The sequence below is a fragment of the Solea solea genome, chromosome 7 (genome assembly GCF_958295425.1).
Source record: "Solea solea chromosome 7, fSolSol10.1, whole genome shotgun sequence".
NCBI lineage: Eukaryota > Metazoa > Chordata > Actinopteri > Pleuronectiformes > Soleidae > Solea > Solea solea.
In genome coordinates, this window is record NC_081140.1 from 19,010,407 (window position 1) to 19,034,773 (window position 24,367).

At 42.5% G+C, this 24,367-nt stretch overlaps 1 protein-coding gene across 1 annotated transcript; it reads right to left on the reverse strand.

The window, feature by feature from the left end:
* Positions 1–476: 476 nt before the first annotated feature.
* On the reverse strand, positions 477–22,400 carry ece2b (endothelin converting enzyme 2b). Its single transcript, XM_058633682.1, has 19 exons — positions 22,153–22,400; positions 15,425–15,511; positions 14,044–14,179; positions 13,232–13,447; positions 12,880–13,004; positions 12,051–12,197; positions 11,847–11,912; positions 11,569–11,757; positions 8,909–9,051; positions 8,526–8,640; positions 7,236–7,346; positions 7,026–7,124; positions 6,743–6,820; positions 6,548–6,651; positions 6,300–6,410; positions 5,951–6,018; positions 5,595–5,785; positions 5,420–5,515; positions 477–4,678 (listed from the first exon to the last, which is right to left on the reverse strand). Exons 1-19 carry the CDS (start codon positions 22,183–22,185, stop codon positions 4,502–4,504), a joined length of 2,292 nt encoding a protein of 763 aa, XP_058489665.1. The 5' UTR covers positions 22,186–22,400; the 3' UTR covers positions 477–4,501.
* Between the last annotated feature and the right edge of the window lie 1,967 nt (positions 22,401–24,367).

Here is a 24,367-nt window from a genome sequence, read left to right on the forward strand (position 1 = left end):
CGTCTCCTTAAGGCATGTACAGCATGTAGCATGTACAGGACATCCTTGTGGGGAGCTGGTGTTGTTCAGTTAGATGGTGGAAGATAAGATGCCATGGATCTGAACAGACTTTGGCCTGTTTGTCAAGCAATGAAGGACCCAGATGTAGGGAGATGGTTTTGGTCCAAACTGGAGCAGTTTACCGACCGAAGTCTGCGGTGTTAAAAGCAGAGCTTAATTCCAAGAACATTAGCCTGACAGAATTCCATGCTCTCCAGGTGAGTAAAAGCTGAGTGAACGACAGCTGACACTGTGTCAGACACAGACCAGTTCTTACTGTAATACTGAGGGCATGTGTTTACTCAACAATATTAACAATATATTTAATATGTAGATTTCTTTCTACAGTATACATACAGATTAATAAATGAGGGAGTATTTATTCACATCATCAGGTCTTACATTTGGAAGGAAAGCACACAAAGGACACAATCACATGTTGTGAATCATATAATCTTTAATGTTTTAAGTATTTCTGTAAATCTGCAGAAAACATCCAAGTCATGCTTTCTTTACACAATTTGATTAAACCTCTGAAGGCGGCTGTCGACGGCACAGCTCTCTGATTGGACAAGCAGAGCAGCTTAGGCCCTTCAGGACAGAGAGATGGCACTTCCAACAAGCCCTGTCTAGATCTACTGTCGTCTACTGGACAGGACAAACACAGTATTACACATCTTTGACCCCCAAAGCGCACACACACTTACATGTTTGTCTTTCCATACTTGTGAGGACCTCTAGGAACATAACACACTGTCAGGCCTCTACTTTACAGCCAGGTTTAATCTCATGAGTAGGACCGACGATATCGCCTGAAATATCCTCAATATGAAGGTTTGAAGACTGGGGTCCTCACAAAGACAGACAGACCACACACACACACACACACACACATACACACACACACACACATACACACACACACAGAAACATCTTTGGCAGGAAGCAGCTTCTTCTGAACAAAAAAACATCACATACGCAAACACACACATGCACACACACACACAGTGTGCAGTGTTGTCACAATACCCACTTTAATGTTTGTTTTAGATGATGAAGTCCAGATGAGGCTGAGAGCTCCACCAACTGTCAGAATTGAACACTTAAGGCCTGTACATACTCGGCAAGAACAGAGACATTTAACAAAGCTAGTTCTAGTCAGGACATTTTATACTTCACAAGAAACTCCAGTGCAGAACTCCTAAAGAGCAGGGGTCTCAAACTCGCGATGCGGCCCCACAATCCATTTCATGCGTCCCGCAACTTAATAACAAGTTATGAGTTATTCCATGTGGTTTTTTAAAAATGTATTTCCTAATTCATTTTGTAGCCTTTGAATCCGTTCCAGAGCAAAACTACTTTTGAATTGTTGTGAAATATTGTGATATAAATTTAAGCTAATATCCCCTACTGAACAATTGCTTTTATTTTTACCCTGACCATGCCCATGACCCCTGTCATAAGGACACACACAGATAATGAGTATGTACAGGCCGTAACACTGGACTCACATGTACATGTCATGTCAACGTTTGACGGTGAGCAGGTGTGACTCTTGGTGCTGGAGGTAGGGGCTTAACGTGAAAAAGCTTAACGTAGTTTAACGCACGCAAACAGCGATCAATCATCGCCAAATTTCTCATGGACGTCTCCAATCATGTCCACTTTCACCTCTCCAAAAATGAAAACGGAATCCACAATATAATGGATGCTGTCTAGGATAAGCATCTGTGAATCTTTGTTTCTTACAGACACACTCGGACATTAAGCTACATTAAGCTTTTTTAATACTGGGGTTTCTGTTTTGTCTGTAAAGTGGACATGAGTAGAGGTGTCTATGAGAAATTTGGTGACGATCGGTCGCTGTTCTCGGACATTAAGCTATGTTAAGCGTCTTAGAATGTCCCTGGAGGTAGCTATCAGAGGTTAGCAGACCAGAATCTGCCATGGCTAACTACGTAGCAAGAGTTGCTAATGCTAAGTGAAGGTGATGCAATATTCACCATTGTTTGGCACATTTTGTCCAGCAAAAAGCATTGATAACGAGGAGAACAACCCTGTCTGTGAGCTCTGTTTGTACTGTAAGGTGTCTGAGCTAGTGTTACAGGTGATTTGATTGGCAGGCACCCGTGCTGATGCGAGGAAAGTTCAACATTTCTCAACTTCTGGTTCACGCTCAGGATGACATGAAGAAAGTTGAACATTTCGGAACTTCTGCCGCACACAATGTGAGTGTAGTGAAGCAACAAATCCACAATGTAGTTTGGCGGCGCTTGGTGCTACTCCATTCAGAGTGAACGTGAACATGTGAGTCCAGCGTAAAGGATCATGGGTAACGAAGGCTGAGGCTAAGAATCAAATGGCAAAAACCATTTCTTTAATTCAATTATCGCATTTCTACGCATTCTTACTTAAAAAACAAGATAAAAGAGATGAACCATAAAACAAACTTTATTTAGTTTTAGTTGCAAACCTAAGAGTAAAATCTAATTTTAATATTTTAGAAAACAAAACAAAAACTTGATTCACTCTGAAATGCTGTTCATTTTAAGCTGACTGCACCATGTCTGTCAGGTCAAATCAGCCTCTGAGGTTACCCTATAAAAAACTGATTATACTTTCATGGCAATAGGTGACATCAGCACTTGAAACTCACATTTTAAGGCTTTTACTTAAAAATTTTAAGGCAACTTATCCAAATTCACTTTTTACAACCATAATTTTTTTTTTAACAAGGCCTGTGTTTTTTTGTTGCACTTGTTCCTGGTTAACATGATAAGACTAGTATAGTGGTTAGTAGTTACAGTAGGTTTGATGTGCACACAAACTAACGATCTCAGAATAAAACACGTCCACAGATTTTTTTTTTTTCACTTAGAGGTTAATGTTTAAAAAAGTTAAGTTTTGATCAAATTTTAAAAAAAATTAAATAAATGTATTAATCTCTTACAACTTCAGTTTATAAATCAACTGAAATGAAACTTTACATTGAAATTCAGTATTGTTTGTATTGTAAAGCTATTTGTTTGTTTTTTGAGGTTAGGATTTGATCCAGTTTGTCTGTGAGCAGCATGACTCAAAGTTTAAAATACATTTTGATGAATTTTTTGGGGATGCATGCGATGGCCTGAGGAAGAAAGGATGATGTGATTTTGGTGGAGATGCAGTGCCTCCTTCACCAACCGCCAATTTACATTCAAACATAAAGGAAAAACCAGTCACAACGTCCCGTATTTATTGTACAATGAAATTGTTTTGCACAATGTGATTACACACAAAGTCAGTGCAAAGACAGGACTTGACCCAAATGTCATGTTAGTCATGTTAAATGTGCCAGGTGACGCAGATCTTGCTAATCCCATCCATGAAGACATGTTGTTGGCTTCAGTGAGATGAAACATTTGAAGTCGGGACCGGGCAAAGAAGAAAAGACTTTGACTGACAATTTAGCAGACTCGTATAAAAGTTAGAGGAAATACATCTCTCATTTCTGACAACATCAGCAAACGGGCCACAACTCATGAAGTCTGAGCTTTTGCGAACGCCACATGACGGATGTATTGTTGTGAACATTTGAAGGCAACATGAGCTCAGAGCATCTGACAATTATGGGAAATGGTGTTTAAAAAGGAGAGAAGTGACTTAACAACAACATGGAACAAGGCACATGGCCGCAGTGCAGCTGGATTCTTATTGGCTGAGGTTTGACTTCACACCTTCAAATGTGTCTCATGGTACACTAACATTTAACGTGACTTTTCACAAATTATTAAAAAGTCCGGACACAGGATCATTTGTGTTAACTTTGTACTGACTTTGTATCAAATCTCATCACAGGAAAATAATACCCTTTGCCTCTGGTGTGATGTCGTCGCCATAAAGTTTTCCATTGCTCTGAAATTATCCACTTTGTAAAGTTCCAGTGTTTAACTTCACACACAAAAACAAAACTAATCGTCGCTACACCTCAAAAAGTGCCCCACGCCTCAGGTAAGCCTGCAGAGCTTTCTGAAAGGACAAATCTAGGTCCATTTTCTGACAGTTCTCTTTCAACATTCGTCATAATATCTCACTGCCTCACTCATGTTTCAGAGAACTGGAATAATTCTTGGAATAACAGATGGAAAAGTCTAGATCCATACCATAATCATATCCAGGACCACAATCTATGATGTAATAATTAAACTTTATAAGATGTCATCACAGTGATGTTTTCAGATCGGAGAGACTTTCATGTTTGACAACACACAGACACACACACACACACACACACACACCACAGCCCACTAATAATAACGAAAACAATAACAGTGATGAAGCAGAAATCAGCAACTCCTCACGTGGCTTCTTTGTCGTCATCAGTCCTTCATGTCACTGTGTGAAGTCCACTGAGTATCCCCCTGTACAACTCCTGATAAATAAGCTGTTGATCGATAACAGATTCCAGACAGCCTCAGTCTGTCTACCAGACCACACAGCGTCTCCCAGTGTTCATTGGTGTCCCCGTGGGACAGTTGAAGTGTCGACTGAAGTCTGGGGAGTTGGCAAGTGTGCCAATGACTCTGTATCTGGGAGGGCTGTGAGGATCGGTCACCAGGCTCTCATGAGCGCTCTCGGGTGTCCGAACTGAACACCACACCTGAAGGGAACACGACAAAGTCAGAGGACTGCAGACAAGAAAAGTGAGTCCTGCAGCACCTTTGTGTACTGCTCACTCTCTCACACCAAAGTTCATAGACAAAAACTCTATAAAGTGTCATTTGTGAGGACACAGAGGATGATGGGCTACTGCTGCCACCTTTGTTAAGTTTGGGTAACTGAGGTGAATCTGAAGGAATCATTTTTGACAGAAAAGTCAGGGGGCTTTTCCGCTACCCAGTTCCAGCACGGCTTGGCACGGCACGGCACGGCATGACTCTACTCTGTATGGTTTGGTATGGTTTTTCTTTACTATAGCAGCTCCTCAACATAGGCAGAGTCATCTGACACAGTCACTGAACTGCAATACAGCGAAAACGGCTTTCAGCAGTCCTGTCTTTAAATATACCAGACTCCTCTGTGAAATATTGAGATTTTAGAAATTGCCTTGCTATATGTTGGAGATTAATGCACATCTTCAGGATTTTTAAGTCTTTTTAACTGATCTACAGTTTGGTATTTTTCAGTTTGATTCTTGTGTCGGACGACAAGTCGCACTGTGCTGAGTCGTGCAGTGCTGGAACTGGGTAGTGGAAAAGCGCCATTACAGATTTGATAGAGTCATTTCACAACATGAATATAAATCATCAGTTATCAGCTTATGGCTTGAGAACCAGGGTCACTAGAATCAGAAGTGAGCCAAGTACAGATCCCTGTGAATGCCACACTATTGTTCGTTTACCTGGGCAAATCCCACAAAGAAGAGCTGGTCATTGGTCAGGTTGACAGCAGGAAGTCTCTTTTCGTCTCCATTTTTCTGGATCCATGACTGATAGGCCTGAAGACAAGAAAAACATGGTGTGATGCTTTGTTACCTCAGACCAACATAGGTCATGTGGTCAAATGTTGGTACTTACATGGTACGCAGCCTTCAGGCCTCCGTTGTCAGCAATATTTTCTCCCAGTGTCTGTTTTCCATTAATATGTTCTCCATTGACAGTGTAGTGGCTGTACTGGTCCACCATACACTCTGTCCTCTGACGAAATGCCTCCACAGACGTGTTCTGCCACCATGGCCTCAAGTTTCCTTCTTTATCATACTCACGACCTGATGTGTAGAAGTAGGAGGTGTAAAAAGGAAGCAGTTGGTTGTTAAAGGAATGGTGAAATGTAAGAGCAGGGATGAGTCAAAACTGTTTGTCATGATCGATAAGACAAATCAGGATGAGAATGTCATAATTGACAAAAGTCAAAACCAATGACCCAGACTTACCCTGATCGTCAAAGGCGTGAGTAAGCTCGTGACCCATCACCACTCCGATCCCACCAAAGTTCAGTGACCTAAAAACACACAATGTATACGTGAGAAAGTCCTCTTGACCCCCCTAGAGGCTGCTGTCTTCATTACAGCCAATCCAAACAGACATAACATATACTGGAGTTGGCATGTAAGGTTTGTCCAGATGATGACATTAAATCATGATTTATTTTAAGTTTAAGCTTAAATTCACAAAAAAACAACAACGTATCTATTGTATAGACATACAGGCAGGTGTACAGACAAACAAACAGGAAGACAGACAGACAGACAGACAGACAGGTAGACTTAGTGGAGAACCAACTTGGGATGGTTGTGGGAATAGAACGGAGCTTGAAGGATTCCAGCAGGAAAGACTATGCCATTTTTTGTGGGCATGTAGTAGGCGTTAACTGTAGGAGGTGTCATACTCCACCTGGAGGAAAGAAAACAAGGAGAGGTGGAGAAGAAACAAGGAGAGTAGGAGAGGTGAGAAAACAAGAGGAGGAAGAGGAGGAGGAGTTAATCTGTGGTCCTATCGGTCCACCAATACTTGTCGTGTGTGTCAGTTACTGGTCTTTGTTGGGTGTCTTTCTCAGCTGGTCGGCCATCACTCGCGCTGAAAAGTTGTAGAAGCTCATCATGTTCTGGAAGAAGCTGTCGTCTGACACTTCGTACTGAAACATACAGAACCCGCCAGTTATCAGCATCATAGGCATGCTTCACTGTCTGCAGGTGGATAAGTAAACACCGATCGCCTCCACTTACCCCATCATAAACATCATCCAACTCTTTGGGGTCCAGGATGAATTCTGGGAATCCGATCATATCATAGATCGCATCTGCCTAGCAAAGGACAAACAGGGACAATAAGAGATTTGTTCAGACATTTGCTGTAAGGTACGTTCACACAAAAAGTGACATGACCACAGTCACACAAGTAGATACAACACATCACTTCTCTCCTGGAGCTAATGCTAGAAACATTCAAAGTAGTCATGTTTGGTGTGAATGCACCTTTGCATGTCCACACGTCCACCTGTGTGCATACCTTGTCTTTTGCAGCCTGTCTGGTTTGGTCGTCCATCCAACTTAGTCGGTCAAGAGCTTCTTTAAATGCTGAGCGGATCTCGTTGATCATCTCCTCAGCCTGAAGTATAAAAACAGAGAGACAGACATTATTTAGGTGAAGGTGTACCTGTCCCTGCAGAAATCAGTATTTCTGCACGTGTAAACACGTGCAGTAAAGACGGCGACTCACAATGTCTTTGCTGTGTTTGTCGAATGTTGCCTTAACAAAGAGCGCTCCAAGAGCGAAGCCCAGTGTGTCGTCAGTGTTCCCAATACAGGTCTGCCAGCGCGGCGTGCAGGACTACAGCAAACAGTTACAGGAAGTTAGGTTAAGCAATTGGATGACCAGTGAGAGGCAGTTAGAATGTAATTGAAACAGAACAGGTCCCCATTCACACCGAAAGGTTCCTTTTTTTATAGATTTCACATCCACAACCTGCTGGAGCCAGTGTCACCCTATAGGAACCAGTTAGGATCTGTTACATAGAATTAAAATCCAACTAAGAGCCAGTTGCCCACTAATAATGTTACAATACGGTATGAGTACTTAATAGTGTTTTAGTTCCTTTATTTTCACTAGGTAGCTGTAGGCAACTGGACTTGAGATGACTATATGAGCTGGATAACATAAGAACCTTCACAGACATTATAGTGCCTGTGCTGCTGGTGCACCATGTAGTTGCGTTGAACGGTTTTTGTGTTTTGGTTTTGAGTTGGTTAGAACCAGTTCCAGCAGGTTTATTTCTTAGTATTTTTTAATAGCGTCAACACAGTAAGCCTCCTGGAGTCCAAAAGCAGTAATATCCAGATAGAACCAGTCAGAGCCAGTAACAGCCAGATACCCATAGCAAGGAAGAACCAGCCAGGTGGTTGCAGAAGATTTGCAGATATTTATCAAGAACCAGCATCCAAACTAGAGCTAATCAACAGTAGTTAGTACAAGTTAGGACTAGGCTCCAAACTCAGTGGGAAAGGGATATTAAAGAACCCATTAAAGCTGCATCAGTTCACATTTTCACCAACAGGACTGAAAATCTGAGAACCTCTGACACAAGGAGGGTGATTACCAATCACAGTGACCGTCAGGAGTATTTACCTGCTGCTGTGACAGAAAATAAATGTATGAGAAGCAATAACAGCAGTGCTAACAACAACATTAACAACTACTTTTAACACTATAAAGACTAATGACAGAGTTAACACGTGTATCCATACTAAGATTAGCCCCCTGTGTTGAGAGACTGCTTGAAACATGTAGGCCCACACAGGAATGGGCCTCTAGTCTCAGAGTGCAGGGGGCGCTCACAGCAAAGTCAGTACCTTATACAACAGCACCATAAAAAACCTGAACTATCTCTTTAACAGCAGCAGTGATACTAACAACAGCGACATTGGTATTAACAATAGTAACAGAAGTAGTGTTAACATTAGCATGAACTCTACATTAGCATTAACAGTGCAGTATCTGAGGTGTAACTACCTTCTTGGTTCCAAAGAGACTCTCCAGCAGTTTGTCCTGAGCGTTCTCGAAGCGCTGATCTAGACTGGTCACACTCTTCTGAACCAGCGTCCATATCATGTAGTTATTCAACAGACTGAACACATGCACAAACACATTAGCTTAGCCTGTTAGCATGCAAACATTAGCAATATAAGCACACAGTCCAGCTGAGGGACAGGGAACTTTAGCTGGTGTTTGGACATTAGACTGAATGGTGGTTGACCTTGAACCTGGTCAGGACCTGGTTCTGGTTAAGCAGACTTTGACAAAGACCACTGAGACTATGAAAATGAGGACGGCCAGGCGGACGAGCAATGTGGAAGTGCCCTCCTTGTTACTGTGCTGTACTGTATGATTCTGACCTGCGTTCTGTCTTGTTGATGAGGTCGGACACCTGCTGCAGGTACTCTTTGGCATACAGGACAACGGGTTCGGTGTCATTCAGCTCCAATGGTGACAGCGAGGACAGCAGGAAGTCCAACCAGTCCACGGATGGAGCCAGGAGCTGCAAGAGGACGTCACAACAGAGAGACAGGATGGTCAAAGACACTAGCCTAGGAATACAGGGTCAAATCCAAATACTACATGCCCCATGATCCGTAGGTGCTGTTGGTGTGGAGACATATATGGAAAAGATATGTTTGTTTTAAAATGTTTTAAATTAAGGAATCTGATATTTTGAGGTTAAACCAGAAGAATGAAAACCTATGAGACATACACTATCTAGGACGCCTGACCATCACACGAACCTGTAATGACCTGTAATGTAGGCCTGTAATGACGTATTCAAGGATAGACAAGATAGAACCATAATCAAAGAAAGCACCCCCCACCCACACCCCAACAACTGTTTCATTTAACAAATAGCTGAAAGAAAAAGTAAGAAGGGAGAGAAAAGAAGAGAGGAAAGGTATTTTTCAAAATGTCTCGGTATGCTGAAGTTTTAAGATTGTTCTTCACTGGAAATGAGTAGTCCAGCCCAAAGCCTGAAAAACTAAACGTTTCAACGCAGAGGACATTTTGTTTTAAATTGCATGCATTTTTACAACTCAGTGTATTAACACTTTGGAATTATTTGTTTGTGATCACACTATTTATGGTTGGTTCTTTAATTACGGTGATTCTTTTGATTATGAGTTTATGCCTTGATCCAATCGAATTAATTTTGTTGAGTACGTCGAACAATCGGGCCCAACCTCAGCCTCTCAGACTCTCTTGAAGTCGCTACACAAAGGGCCATAAACACAGGGCGACAGCATCTGTGAGAGAGTTAATGCCTGTGAGGATCCAGCAGAGGGCGCACTGTGACATCAAGAACAGAGAAATCAAACCTGTTATGTCACTTAATGTAACCTTATGCTGTGTGAATATGAATGAGATGTGACAACTTAATATCAAGTAAACTATTACTTGAGAAAAAGCACTAATAACACATATCGTTGTTAATGTCTGGATGAATAACTTAAATAAATAAATAAATAAATGCATCCAATGTACTTTGAACTATAAACATTAAAACAATCAATAACATTTTGAAGAGCTAATAGAATAAAACAGAGATGAAAATAACTTGAAACACAAGTGATGTTATATAAAACATAGTGTCATATTACTGATGCATTCATTTATTGATCACTTTAATGTTGCATCTTTACTGTGAATCTTCCCACAGAGATCAATAAAGTCTTAAAAGAATCTAGGAAACAACATCATTATTTATTGATTGATTGTAATTTATATACAGCAGTTGTCAAAGTCATTCAGTGGAGATGATATTTGAAGTGGCTCTTTTCTCCAGTAAATAAGTAATGTATCCAAGGACCTGTATTTAGTTACTTCTTACATAATGTGTGTCTCTTTCTCGTTTTAGTTTTCTTTGTTTTTAATCCATTTCCTCGTGTGTTTTTTGTATTTACAGGTGATGTGATTAATGAATTGTTGATTATTTAATAAATTCTCCAGTTTTGCTTGTGAGCATGAGACCCGTGTTGACACTGGCTGCAGATAAATGATGCTCTGAGCCAGAACCTATAACACAACAGCTGATGCTTCTTTGTTTTGTTTTCATCACATATGAATCAGTTTACTGTCATTTACTTTACTGGAGCACAGGTGAAAAGCAAATCAAATTAAATTAAAGATCAGGATTCGTCTTTTCCACGTTTATATAATAACCTGTTATCTAACCTCCCCCTCTCTCTCTCAGATACAGGCACGTAGCAACAGCTCATGGCAACAGTTGCCATGGGGACCCCAAAAGCATCTGCAGCCCTGAAGGACAGAGAGCTGCAGCAGGGACGGAGACGACATAACATCCATCCACACACACGTACACACACCCAGTCCAACACAAACACAGTGGCTGAGCCAAGAAGACTCATACTGTTTGTTTGTGATACATTTTTCCCTCTAGACAGACTGGACAAATATTTGTGTTGGCCATCTTGGCCTTTGAGCTGCACTTGAGGTCTAGGCCACACTGGATGTGAGAGGAAATGGTCTTTCTGTTCTTGAGCACCTTTCAAAACACTACAATTTTGCCGGTCACCCATTCACACTCACATTCATAAACTGTCACCAGGGGCAATTTACTCTGTGAGCTGTGGTTCGGTTCACAGCAAAATAGAGAATGATCTTTGACCACAGTTTCAATGTCTACATGATGTCACAACCACAAAATGTTCTGCATTTGTTTAAGTGTAAATGTAATCTTGTGTTTTTCTTCCCTAAATCTGTTCTTTTCTTTCTTTTAATGTGAAATATTTGCAGGAACAGCAGATGCATGGCATCATACTGCAGAGTACTGGTTGCTGCTGCAACAGGACATTTAAAGTATATATATACTGTATATGGCAGTTTTCAAATACAGCTCTGCAGCAGATACACCTCCAGTGTAAACAACAGAGATCAGCAGCACAACCCTCTGCGCACACATCCAGTTTGGCTGAGGCATGATATTGTTTTTAAGCTGATGTGCAGCTACATCACCCCCACCCTCACCTGCAGCTGCTGTTAAGCTCACCTGCAGTTCAGAGATGGTAACCTTGTGGTAGATCTTCTCCTCATCCCGCCGCTGGTCTTGAGGGACAGTGATGTTAGCGAGCGCTGTTTCAAAGTCAAGAATCTGCTGCATCTGGTGGTGGGTGGTGCTCCTCTCTCCACCCAGCAACATCCCCAGCTCCACCATGTATTCCAGGTACGCCACCAGCACCTGTGACCAGCAGGAAGCACAGCAATCAATCCAGGTCTACAGACTTTGTGATGTCATTATCTGAAACAATTGATGGGAAAAAGTCTCACCTTCTCATTGGCTGTCTTATTGAGGTAATAGTCCCTGGATGGCAGGAAGAGCCCTGATTGGTCCACCTGCAGAAGGGATTAAGCAACCAGTGATGACTACTTTTGGACCAATCATAGACCTCTGAGTTCTGAATGTGGTTCAGAGTCTGGGTCTGGTTTTGTTTCAGAGTTGGGGATTTGGATCTGGGCCATGGTGCGACTCACTTGGATGATGTTGCTGTTAGAGTTTTTCGGGTCAGCACTGACTCCAATGCTGAAGAAAGGCTGAGCTCTGTATGGACCAGAAACTACCTTCAGAACCTCCATGAAGTTGTCTTTGTCCCAGGGACCCGTCATGTTCCAGCCGCCAATCTGCACAAAGTTCATATATTATGTGTTTGTTCGTGATCACACCCAGACGCCATGACAGAGCACAGTTTGGCTACAGCAGTTTAACGGTGATTTGTCACTGTGATCAGTTTAATGATGCTGACACTTTATTTCATAAACTGCAGAGTCAAGAATGATCATTTTAACCATATTTCACTGCATCAGCTTTATAAGAAATAAAACAAACAGATTCCTGGACAATCATCTCGGAAACTGCATATCTGCAACAGTGCATTCACACCAAACGCATAGTAAATGTCACGTAGCATTAAATACTAACTGGGTTCATAGTAAAGTGAGTGTTCGTGTTGCACTTACACAGCAACATGATACAGAGTCAATGCTGACTGGCTTTCGCAACACTGCATCACTGGAATCTAATTTCAAATATTTATAGTAAAATGAGTCGAATACTAATGCAAATTTAGCTTCTTCACATGATTTGTGTCATTTTGTTTGTCTTCCATTACCCAGAGTGTTTTCATTTGTATGTAATCTTTCACAAATCGGTCGCAAGTTTCTCTGGTACGATGTTTGCCCACACTGGATGTGTCAGGACCAACAGGTTAGATAATCCTCTATTTAGTCTCCCTGGCGCCTGCTGCGAAAGTGTTCTACCTGGGCGATGGAGTTGCCATGGTGACGAGGCATAGTGAGGGGTTACCTTGGCGATGAGGTCTGTGAGAGGCTGAGCTCCCAGCTCTTCGATCCTCGGTGTGTTGAGACACGACAAGTAGTAGGACTGAGTCTTCTTCTCCGCTTCGCTGCTGCCGTTAAACGTGCCATTCTCTAAAAATAGGGTGTCAATACAGATGGAGGATATATCAGGACAGGTGGGGGACAGATGGAGGACAGGTTAAGGACACCCATCTATCCCCTATCTCTCTCCACCTCTGTCTCTACCCATCTGACGTCACCTGTCTTTCTCCATCTCTTGGTCTCTACCCATCTGTCTCCCTGTCTCTCTCTCACCTCTCTGGCTCCGGCCCTCTGTGCTCCCACCCAGCCTGTCTTACCCAGCAGGTGTTTGAGGAGCGCTTGGTTCTGTTCCCAGATGCTGTTGAACGTGGACCAGCGTGAGCGTCCGTCTGGCAGCGGGTTCTTCCTCATCCAGCCACCGCAGGCGAACTGGTAGAAGTCGTTACAGGGGTCGACGCTGCGGTCCATTGCCTCCACTATCTGACTGGCCACTGTGATGCACGCCTCTGACAGGCACAGGCCACGCCCACTGTCTGCACAAAACAATGGGGCAAGAGGAATGGACACATGTCTAATACACCAACTCCCATCCTGTCCAACGTCCCAGCACCTCTTATGAGGGTGGACCATGGACAGAGTAAAAGACAAGAGGAGGCAAGGAGGGTAGAGACAGATGGGTGGGGGAAGGAAAGGAAAGGAAGGGTGACAAAAAGAAAGGAATGGGTGAAGGGAAGGAAGGGATGGGCTGAGAAGGAAAGGAGGAGTTCAGGATGGTAGGAGAGAAGAGGAAATGAAAGCAATGGAAATGTAAGCACAGGGCTTAGAGGAGAAGATAGGAAAGGAGAGGTGCAGACGGTTTAAGGGGAAGAAACAAAGGTCTAAAATGAAAAAGGAGGTGGTAGGGAAGAGGACAAGGAAACAGGGAGGTGGAGGCGGTAAATTAAAGGGATGGGAGGAAGGGAATGGAAGAAAGTGGTGGGAAAGGATACAAGAAGGACATACTAGTGAAGGGTGTACAGGAGGAGGCAGAGAAATGGAGATAGGAGATAGGGAAACAAACAAAGAGCAGAAGGAAACAGAGGAGTAGATGAGGAATCAGGTGTGTGTGTGTGTGTGTGTGTGTGTGTACCTGAACTAAAGCTCAGTCCCAGCACCAGCAGACACGCCGTCAGAGCAAGCAGGGTGGCGAGCAGCAGGACAGATAGGATGACCTCCAGCTGTGTCCTCCTGCCCAGGATGTCCACGCCCCCTTTTCTGAAGCCCACCTGAGACATGAAGAAACACAGGAAAGGAATGAACAGTGGGAAAGGAAAAGTCCGTCCTACCTACCTACCTACTTACCTATCTATCTAATTGTGGAGCTGTTGAACAACACAAATGCTCGGCCTCTGCAATCTACATGTTATGTCTGCACTGCAGTGTAATTATATTCAGTATTTTCAATGCCTCTATGTGAACTGTCTGCTGAGGTCTGTGCCTCACACAAGCTTAAACAAGGCTTCAGTCTCTGTCCTCTGGTCAGTGTGCTCCAGCTTTATTAAAGTGCCTCCTCCTCCCTCTCATCCCACCATACACAGCTGACTAATGCTGTTGTACAAAGTCCAGCATTTTCTTCAGGTCCCCTGCTGCTCCTGCTCCTTTCTGTGCGGTAGACCCACATGAAGGAGGCCCCTGCTTTTTTTTTTAGATTCAAAACTTCATCTGGGAACAGTTAGACACAGGAAGTACATTTACTCAGTCTCTGTCCACTCTCAGTTTCACTGACAAACAAAAAATCATCATCGTCACCTGTAACTTACACTGGGTGTTTTAAAGACTGTAAACTTTTTTTCCCAACAATAATCAACAGTAGAGCTGCAGCCTCTGTGTCAGGAGTGTTTTGGTGCAGGAGAATATGCAGTTTAAATGTCTGTCGAGCTGTAAGATAAAGCAGTAAACATGCTCTTTTTTTATTTCTTTAGTTTTATTTTATATTTTTTCTTTCAGATTTCTCTGGGGGTCACCATAACAGATGATCCACATATGAAATCTTTACGCCAGATGCCCTTCCTGATGCAACCGTCACTTTGGGACCGGCACAAGGAGTTCACTGGATGTGGTCTCTCTGTGGCTGGGGTCAATTTAAGTGTCCAATTAATAGTGAGCAATGGGGATTGGGTACCTTGCTCAGGGGCACCCCAGCCCTTGACCTGGTCACAAGCCAAGTTCTCTTTCCGCTTCGCTCTGGGCTGCCCCGGACATGCTCTTAAGATATAATCTGTATGTCTGATTAAAAGATCTGAAACACCAAAGTCACAGAACTCAACAACTCCCATGTGCTGTTATATAATAATGCCTCTCTCTCTTCTCTGCAGACTTTTGGTGGGAAGGGAGTGAGCGATTTACACAGCAATCTTCACTTTCTTGTTGGAAAAAGCTGCAAACATATCCTTGAGATGTTTACGGAGACTTAAACTAACGCAAACAAACGTGAACTATCCCTTAAACGACTGTGTGATGTGTTCACTGACCTCCACTCCGTCAGGAGACGAAGCTGCATCAGCTGGAGCATCGGAAACTTCCTCCTCCTCCAAAGTAGCTCGCTTATAGCTGGACATCTGCAGGGACAGAGAGAGAGAGAGAGAGAGACAGAGAGACGGACAGAGACAGAGAGAGAGAGAGAGAGAGAGAGGCTGTCAATGGTGTCCCTGATGTCAGTGATGTCCACACTTACAGAGGTTAATGAGAAAACATCTGCATGAATCTGACCTGGAGCAGGTGAGGAGGAGAGCAGCCTCTCCCCCAGTGCATGCTGGGATATGGTGTTCACTTGGTTTTATTGAGCTGCTTTAATCTCATGAGACAGGGACGTGTGAAGCATCTCAGCATGAGGACTTGTTTCACTGTGATCAAATAAATCTCCCTTTTACTGTGTTTGCACCCCCCTCCCCCCGTATTCACTCCCTCCCTCGCTCCCTCCCTCCCTCCCTCGCTCATTGTGAGGCAGAAACATAAACAGTGCAGCTCCACCCTGCAGAGACAAACACACGCTTTCTCAGCAGAGCTCATATCTTTTCACCACTTCAACCCCGGGTATGCTGCATCTGGTTTCCTCTTGAAACCAGCACTGACATGGTCCAACTGGAGTCCATACGCTGAACTGTACCTCTGTCCACACAGTGAGTCTAAAGGCCAATAAGTCAGAGTCAAACCCCAAATCAATTGGGAATTTAAAACAAAAACAAGGAGACAAGAGTTTTAACATGAAGACAAGTCACTCTGCATCTCAGTCTCCTCCCAGGACTCAAATATAAGACAGCCTTCTCCAGCTGCAGCTTCAGGTCCTGGTTTAAAACTGAAGCAGGTTCAGGTTCAGCTTCAGTGAACAGTGAACTTTCTGGTCTGAAATTACCTCATATCCTGGTCTAAAGTAACCTTGGGTCTCAGTGTCAGTCATACTCAGAAGGGTGGACACGTCTTCCTGTCTGTCCTCAGAGTCTCTGTCCTGCAGGAAACCAGAGGTTTCCAACTGTTTCCTTCCTCAACACCCTCTGAAACCTCTCTCCCTCCCTTTGTTTCAGTCGGTCAGTGTCTCTCGCTCGGCTCTGTTGTCTTTAATTGATGATGCACAAAGGGGGAGAGAGAGAGGGGAGAGTGGGCAAGTGAGGTTGCTAAGCGATGGGAATGTGTTATATCTTTCTGTAGAGGGTGATGTCACTGTGTGTGTGTGTGTAATTAGATAATGTGTGTGAATCATCTCTATTCAGCTCTAATGTAGTTCACTAGCTTATGTAAGATCTGTCTCTCTCTCTCTGTACCTCTGCCTGTCTGCCTGTCTTTCTCTCTCTCTCTCTCTGTGTCTCTCTGTCTTTTGTCCCCTCACAGTGTCTGTAATCTAAACACTGGGCTCAGACAAATGCCTTTGCAGAAACAGTTAAACAAGCAGTGCATCATCTGTTCTTCCACCACTGACGTCAGTGTGAGTGGGAACTGCTGGTGTAGCTTGTCGAAAACAAACACACACAATGTAAACAGTATGAGGACATGAGACATAAGATGCTGTTGACCACACGTGTCTCCTTCTGTCTTGTGGACGTACATGTTTCCCATTTATGTACAGTCAGAGCATCAGAAAACTAATTTGCTCTGAAAGGAGACACTAGCTACAGTATGTACAGTATATAGATGCTGCTACTGTGGCTATAAAGCATGAGGCTGAGGTAAACGCTAACCAGATGGATATATTCCATCAGTACTGAGCTGCCCAAGAACCTAAAAATACAAAACAAAATGTTTATATTTATGTTGGTATATGACTCAGTTTCATGGAAACTTTCTGGAAATTTACCAGAAATTTTCCAGGCATTGTCCGCCCCTTTGCAGCCCTACTGCACAAACTAACACAAAAGACCTTTCTGCATTTACCTTGAGGTCAATACAAATATTTAATCTAATCTAATCAATTACAGTCAGTGGTGTTGTCTTATGCATGTAGGCCACGAATTGTCTTTATGTCCATGGTTATCAAATTATCTACTACCTATCCAACCAGGCACACTTTAAATCTCCAGCTGTTGCTGACGTGCAAAAAATAACCAAATAAGTTCAATGTTAATAAAAATAAAGCAGACAGTGGGATGAAGTGTAAGTGCAGCTTCTTATTTGCATACATTTTCAGGTCGGGCTCTGCCTACTTGCACCACACTCACGCAATGTTTTGAAATGGGATTAATGCAGTAATCAACACAAAAAAGGAGCAACACTTGCCGATAAATTCACATTCGTCATCTTTAAAGTTTTTGTTTCTTGAAAACAGCAAAAGCTCTGTCATTCAGTAAAACACGGGAACCTGAATCTAAATAGGAATCTTCCACTGTAACAGGTAAATGTCACATTACAATGAACAACAGATCAAATGAACAGACACAGTGAGTGTGTGTGTGTGTGTGCGTTTGCAGCATCACTGAGCTCATACAGACAAACCTCGTGTCAAGTTATATTAACACTGACGACTGGAGCCAGCGCCTCTGTTTACAGCAAACAGAGAGGCAGAGGGTGGAGCTAACATCAACACATCCTGTTCAATTCAAATTTATCTGCACAGCAGCAGACACCTGCGACAACACACACACACACACACAGGTTTGCGCATCAATTCTTTTTAGGGCACTGCACTGAGTCCTAACAAGGTATTAGTGTTAATGCCAGACAAGGTCTTAAAGAGGTAACAAATACAAGCACACACACAGAATAACAGGAGGAACCAACAGAAAATAAGTCATCCATGTTAAAGAGCAGGAAGCATGAAGTCATTAAATATCTGCTTATGTCTGTGACGTCCACCCTGAGGAGCTCAGCTGACTGATCACTCTGCTGGAACAGATGAAGGTGAATAAAATGATGCCATAGAAACGGAGGCAGATGGTGTTGAACGCACCATTACAGACGCGTTTGTTCACGTCCTCCATGCTGTCAGTTCAACCCACAAATCGAGAACATAAATCCGTATCAGAGACTGTAATTTCTGTTTCAAGGACAACATGGACCTCCTCCATCAGCACCTCTATAACCTCTACATCAGAGAAGCCCCCACTTTGACCTATGACCTCTGAACATGAACACAATTCAAGACAAAAACAAAGAACCAGAACCTAAACCAGCTACTAGTTTACTCTATCGCTGATAGTCAGTGTGATAATAATACTCATAATGATATATGCAAATTAACTAAAGTAACATTTAGTCATAAAGTAAGTAGTATTTAAATACTGAGACTGAGGTAGGGAGTTACAGTAGCTGTGGTATAATTAACGTATAATTACTGATTATTAGGTGTGATAATGATAGATCTTTATTAATTCATCCGTACTCACAGCTTGGTTTATGTTGAAAATGTTGGAGACGTCAAATGAGCGGATGAGACACAAAGTGCCGGTGCCAATCCCAGCTGACATGGACAGATCGCCAGTCCATCACAGGCCCACAAACAACCAATCCACTCTCACACCTACAGTCAACTTACAGTGTCTTACAGACTGGGAAATCACGGTGATGATGATGATGATGATGATGAAGTTAATGACAAAACTTTGAGCTTTTATTCTGACACTTAACAGTAACTCTTGTTTTCTGTGGTTCAAAGGGTCCGACCTGCAGAGCGGGAGACCAGCAGCAGTGGCGGGGGGTCAATCTGCTCGTCTTGTTTTGTTGCCCAGATGGAAACTGGGCGTCTTAAGACAGGAAGTCACAGAGCTGCAGATAGGAAACAGCAAACCTGCCCAACCCAACCCAGCACACACACATACACACACATCGCTCGCTGACTGTCCAACACTGTGGAGTGAACAGTTTTTCAAATGATTTCTCTAATGATAGTGATGATAAAAACAATGACGTCAACTGGTTCCCGAAAGGTTTTTGTTCCTCAACTCTTTTAGGAACCCTGTGAAAAACATGCATCAGCCTACACATTCTGTCAGTCATCACACTGGAATGTTGTCTGACAGTTTCCTGAAGGTCCAGCTCCACTGTGACCAAACAGGTAACAGGTAACAGGTAACAGGTAGGACTCTGATTGACACGTCATTTCATTTCCTCATACCTGCTCAACGTTTCCTGAAAGGAGCAACACATTTCAGCCAATCAAAGTTTTTGAGTGAATCTGGCTCATGTGATCATGTACCAAGATCTACCTGAATTCTTTGTAAGCAAGGACCTTTGGGAAATGTCTTAAAGTGCTTTATCAGGGTTAAGACCTGGTTTTAGGGTTAGGGTAAAAATTGGGTTTAGGTTAAAGGTGAGGCATTTAATTAGGGGATGTATTATGTCTGAATGTCCTCAATTTGAATGCTGCACAAACCTGGGTGTGTGTGTATGGTGGACGTGAAGGGGGTGGAGTCATGTTTTTAGCTGCCAGCCACAGTTAGATGATCTTTACACAGTTTTGATTCATTTTCCCTTCTGTAGGAGCCATGTCTCATTTTTATTTGTGTGATTTCCCCTCTAACCACTAGGGGGGTTGTATTTCATTTCTCATATTCAGCCTGAGGCTGACACTGGGGTCATGTTGGGTAATTTGAGGTCACCTGTCATTTTACTCAGGTGTTGCCGATTGAAAGGAGAAAACAGTCTTCTATTGTGCTCGGTTTTAAGTTTCGTTTTGATTTGTTTGATGGAAATGGAGAAATACGCGGACATTGGAGGAAAATAAATTGCTGATATCATTTCAAACAAGAATCTGGTCGTAATTTATACCTGAGTGCACATAAAAAACAATATCTACCAGCAAACAATCAGCAGCCAGTAGCGCCACAGTACATGACTTCAGCTACACTACCATTCACTGAATCTTCCAACTGTGAACTTTCTTTCAGGTCCAGTGAGGAACTTTTGTCGCCCCCCTGAGGAATTCTAAGTATTTACCAAAACCATGTTAGCGCCATCACGCTAATGTGATCCTGCACCAGCCTCAACTATCTGCCTCCAGTTACAATAACCATTTAATTCCATCAAACCACTAAACTTCACTGAGAACTTGATGTTCTCAGTGAAAATCATCGTTAGTTGCAGCTCTAATTTCAATGCAAATGACAATGATCACAGAATTTTACAGGTAAAAAACAACAAAGCTGGTGGTGCCCTTTGACCTTTGCTCAGTACTGTATATGTACGTGCATGTGAGTACTCAGCCATTGTTTATGTGTGTGTTTTCAGAACATATAGAGCAGGGGTGGGTTTTTTCTCAGAGGGATGTCGCGGGGCAGTCAACACTGGTTTGTGGGGCCTTATGTTGCTCTTGTGTGATATAGAGTGACGTATACATGTTGTGGAAAAGCAACTGGTGCTTAAAAGAATCTCAGGATTAAAGGTTCACTTTGATGGAAAAGGGTCACAAATGTAGTTACTTAGATATAGTAGATAGGATCTTTTAACTACCTGGCAACACACAAGAGCCTCCATTCTGGGGCACAATGTTCTTTAAAATGATTGCATTTTTGTGACGTTTACGCTACACATTTCCAGCACGACTTGGCTTGGCACAGCTCAACTCTACTTGATTTTTTTTGCTTTTCCATTAACGATAGTACCTGGTACTTTTTTAGTACCTGCTCTGCTCTCGGTTCCAAGCGAGCTACTAAAATGCGACATCAACAGACTGCCGTCCACTGATTGGTCAGAGAGTGTCGTCACTGGAAGAATAATGAGCGAGACGTCCTACACAAGAATCAAACCAAACAATGCCGAACTGTCGTTCAGTTAAAAAGACTTAAAAATCCAGAAAACAAGTGTTAATCTCCAACATTTAGCAAAGGAAATGTCTAAAATCTAAACATTAAACAGAGTCTAGTGCCGAAAGAAAGCGATCGCGGGCTGCAAGCTGCATCATGTCTCCTTTCCACCGTATTTCAGTTCAGTGACTGCATCCAGTCACGCAGGAAGTACTGAACAATTCTGTGAACAAATCTATTTAATTAACTGATTCTAAGGATTCAATGATTCACCAGAAACAGCTGTTCCTGTGTGTGCCTCGTATAAAACAACATTACGGCACTTTACGGCATTTTATTTATGTGTTATGATGACTCCGCCCACGTTGAGGAGGTACTATAAACGAACTAAACCATGTAGAGTTGTGCTGGAACAGTGGAAAAGCACCATTTGCTTGCTGTACCTGTTGTAAATGCTACCTGCTCTGCTTTAACACAGGTACGTCATCGACAGAGTCTTCATGAAGCGAAATAAGAATCAACAAAGAAAAAGTTAGTTGACAAATCAAATGAAGCAACAAGAAGAAAAAGAAGAAGAAACAGCTGGAGGGGTGAAGATCAGTCTGGTCAGTGAAGGTGATACAAAAGAAACACAGAAGAAAAGGCCTTTATTCTGACAATTTAGAGGGAGTTTCTTCTTCTTCTGAGGATGAAATGATCTGAACCAAGAATCCCTCCACAAAATAGGTGGACAAGTTGCAGCTGTGTGTGTGCTCAGATGGCTAATCAATGCCTGTTTGATTAGTGACGTCAGAGGGAGGAAACAGCTGATTATTTCAGGCCTGGAAATGTTTCTCTCTCTCTCACTCACACACACACACACACACGCAAGCACATGCGCGCACATCTTCATTCAATCACTCCCAGTAACTAATCACTGATCAGCTGCAGACACAGTACAGATGCACGGAAGCACGAGCACGAGCGTGCACGTTTTTAGGATTACGTATGTGTGTGTTTGTGTGTGTGTGTGTTTGTGTGCGTGTACTCACGGTGTTCCGGAGGTCCTGCAGCGCTACGCTCATCCTGGAGCTCCGTGCCCGAACACAGAGCGCTACCGACGGTCGCTCTGCCTGCCCATCCTCCCGGGCTCTGTGTCCGTCTGTCCCCCGCTTTGTCTGTCTTTATGTGTGTCTGTCCTACTCTCCGTCTGGCTGTCTTTGTCCCTGTCCGTCCCCCCTCTTGTCTTTTGTCTCTGCAGCAGATCGCGCTCTCTCTCTCTCTCTCTCTCTCGCTCTACCTTTCTCCCTCTCCCTCTCCTCTCCTCAGACCCCGCCCAACATCCAACCAGCCTCTTCCTCTCACAAACAAACACACCCCGAGACACAGAGCTGCTGACGTCATCCACACGGCCTTATACGTCACCTCCAGGTTCCCCATCTATCTATCTATCTATCTATCTATCTGTCTGTCGGTCTGTCTGTATGATGATGAAGAAGTTAAAATGTCTATTTGTGTCCCTGCTGTTTAAAAACCGACGTGACTTCACATGCAGATAATATATCATATATCAATATAACATAATAACATTGTAAATAAACAAAAGATGATCTAGAAGATTTAAATGTGACTAATATTAATGTAAACAAACATTACAGAAGAAGAAAAAGAAACAATCGTAGAAAACACGACGTAAATCCAGGTTTATCGAGTCAGTAAACATCAACAAAAGGAAGGAACTACTCATTTATCTGAGTCATCTTTAACTGTAGTCAGATTATGAAGTGGCTGGAACATTCATCTAGTTAACATTGACATTTGGGTTATTTGTTTTCACTAACAATGTTTGTTCCCTGAACATTTGGACAAACAGGAGGAGGAGGAGAAGGATGCGTATAGGAGAAGAAAATGATCTCTAAAGAAAGAACAAAACAATGACACATCTTTGTCATCTCATTTGGCGTGTCAGTAATATACTATTTTCTCTGACCTACATGCAGACATGTGATACGAGCAGTGATGTCACTGAGACGCATACACTAAAAATCCCCAAACTGATACAAAGAAACTAAAAAGATGAACATGTTTGTCCCATTTTCTTTACACCCAGAAAAATATGTAATGTAATGCATTTAAGCTTTTAACTGGGAAACAAACCACATGCAGTTTTCCTGTTTCCTCTCACAATCAGGTTCAGTGTTTCTTTATTATCACTTACCCTCAGTGAACCAGGTCATGGGAACCAGTCCAGCCGGTCCACCTGGTCCACATGATCTACCTGATCCACCTGATCCACCTGGTCCACATGATCCTGGACTGAGTCAGTGCTTTAACTTCAACTCAGATTGTATATGAACGCTGACTCAGAAGGAAAAAGACAAACAAACAAACAAAAAACAAACTTGAATCTATGAGGGGCAGACACGACAAGAAATCAACCAATCAGAGGGCGACACCTGCTGGCAGTAGCTGCAATAACACGAGTCATCAGAGAACACATGTAAATTCTAAGCATTGAAGCTAATGTTCCAGATATTCCAGATGTTTCTAGGACTTTCAGGTATGTGATAGTTCACTAGGCGATTTCACGTGACCTCAGGTCTGAAAACGTATGAAGACACGTGACAGCCCTTCAGATCTGTGAGGAATGGTTGGTGCTGCAGGTGCATCATTGGTAATGTGAGGGTTCTTGTCCACTGTGACCAAACAGCGCCACCTGCTGACTGAAAACACACGTTGAACAGAACCGATTATTATTGACATTAATACTTTTTTGATATTTTTCATATGAATTATTAGACGAATTATTAGAATTATTATTATTATTTTTTTTAAGAAATTTTGTTTAGCTTCTGAGAAAACGTTAAATGACTTATTGTCTTTACAAAGTTTGCAAAATCAAATTAAAATGTATGTTAAAGTACTTTTTTTTGTTTTATTTCTTAAAAGAAACTTTTTAGGAGGGGATAAAGACCAGAGTTTTCCCTCAGTTTACGTTATTGACAAATGTACTTGCAGACAAAGTAGAGATTAAATCAGCCTTAAAAATAAAGACCTAAATATAAGAGTTGCATTGTTTATAGAAGGAAAATAATAATATCATTTATAGTATTGTCAAATTTGCGCAGTAAGTAAGTGAGTTTCTCAGTGGTGGCCTGGCCTTAATAAGAGCAGTTTGAATTCTCTGAATGCAAATAAAGACAACATATAAAATATATAAATATGAATAAATAAACTATATACAGTATATATAACAACGACACCCCA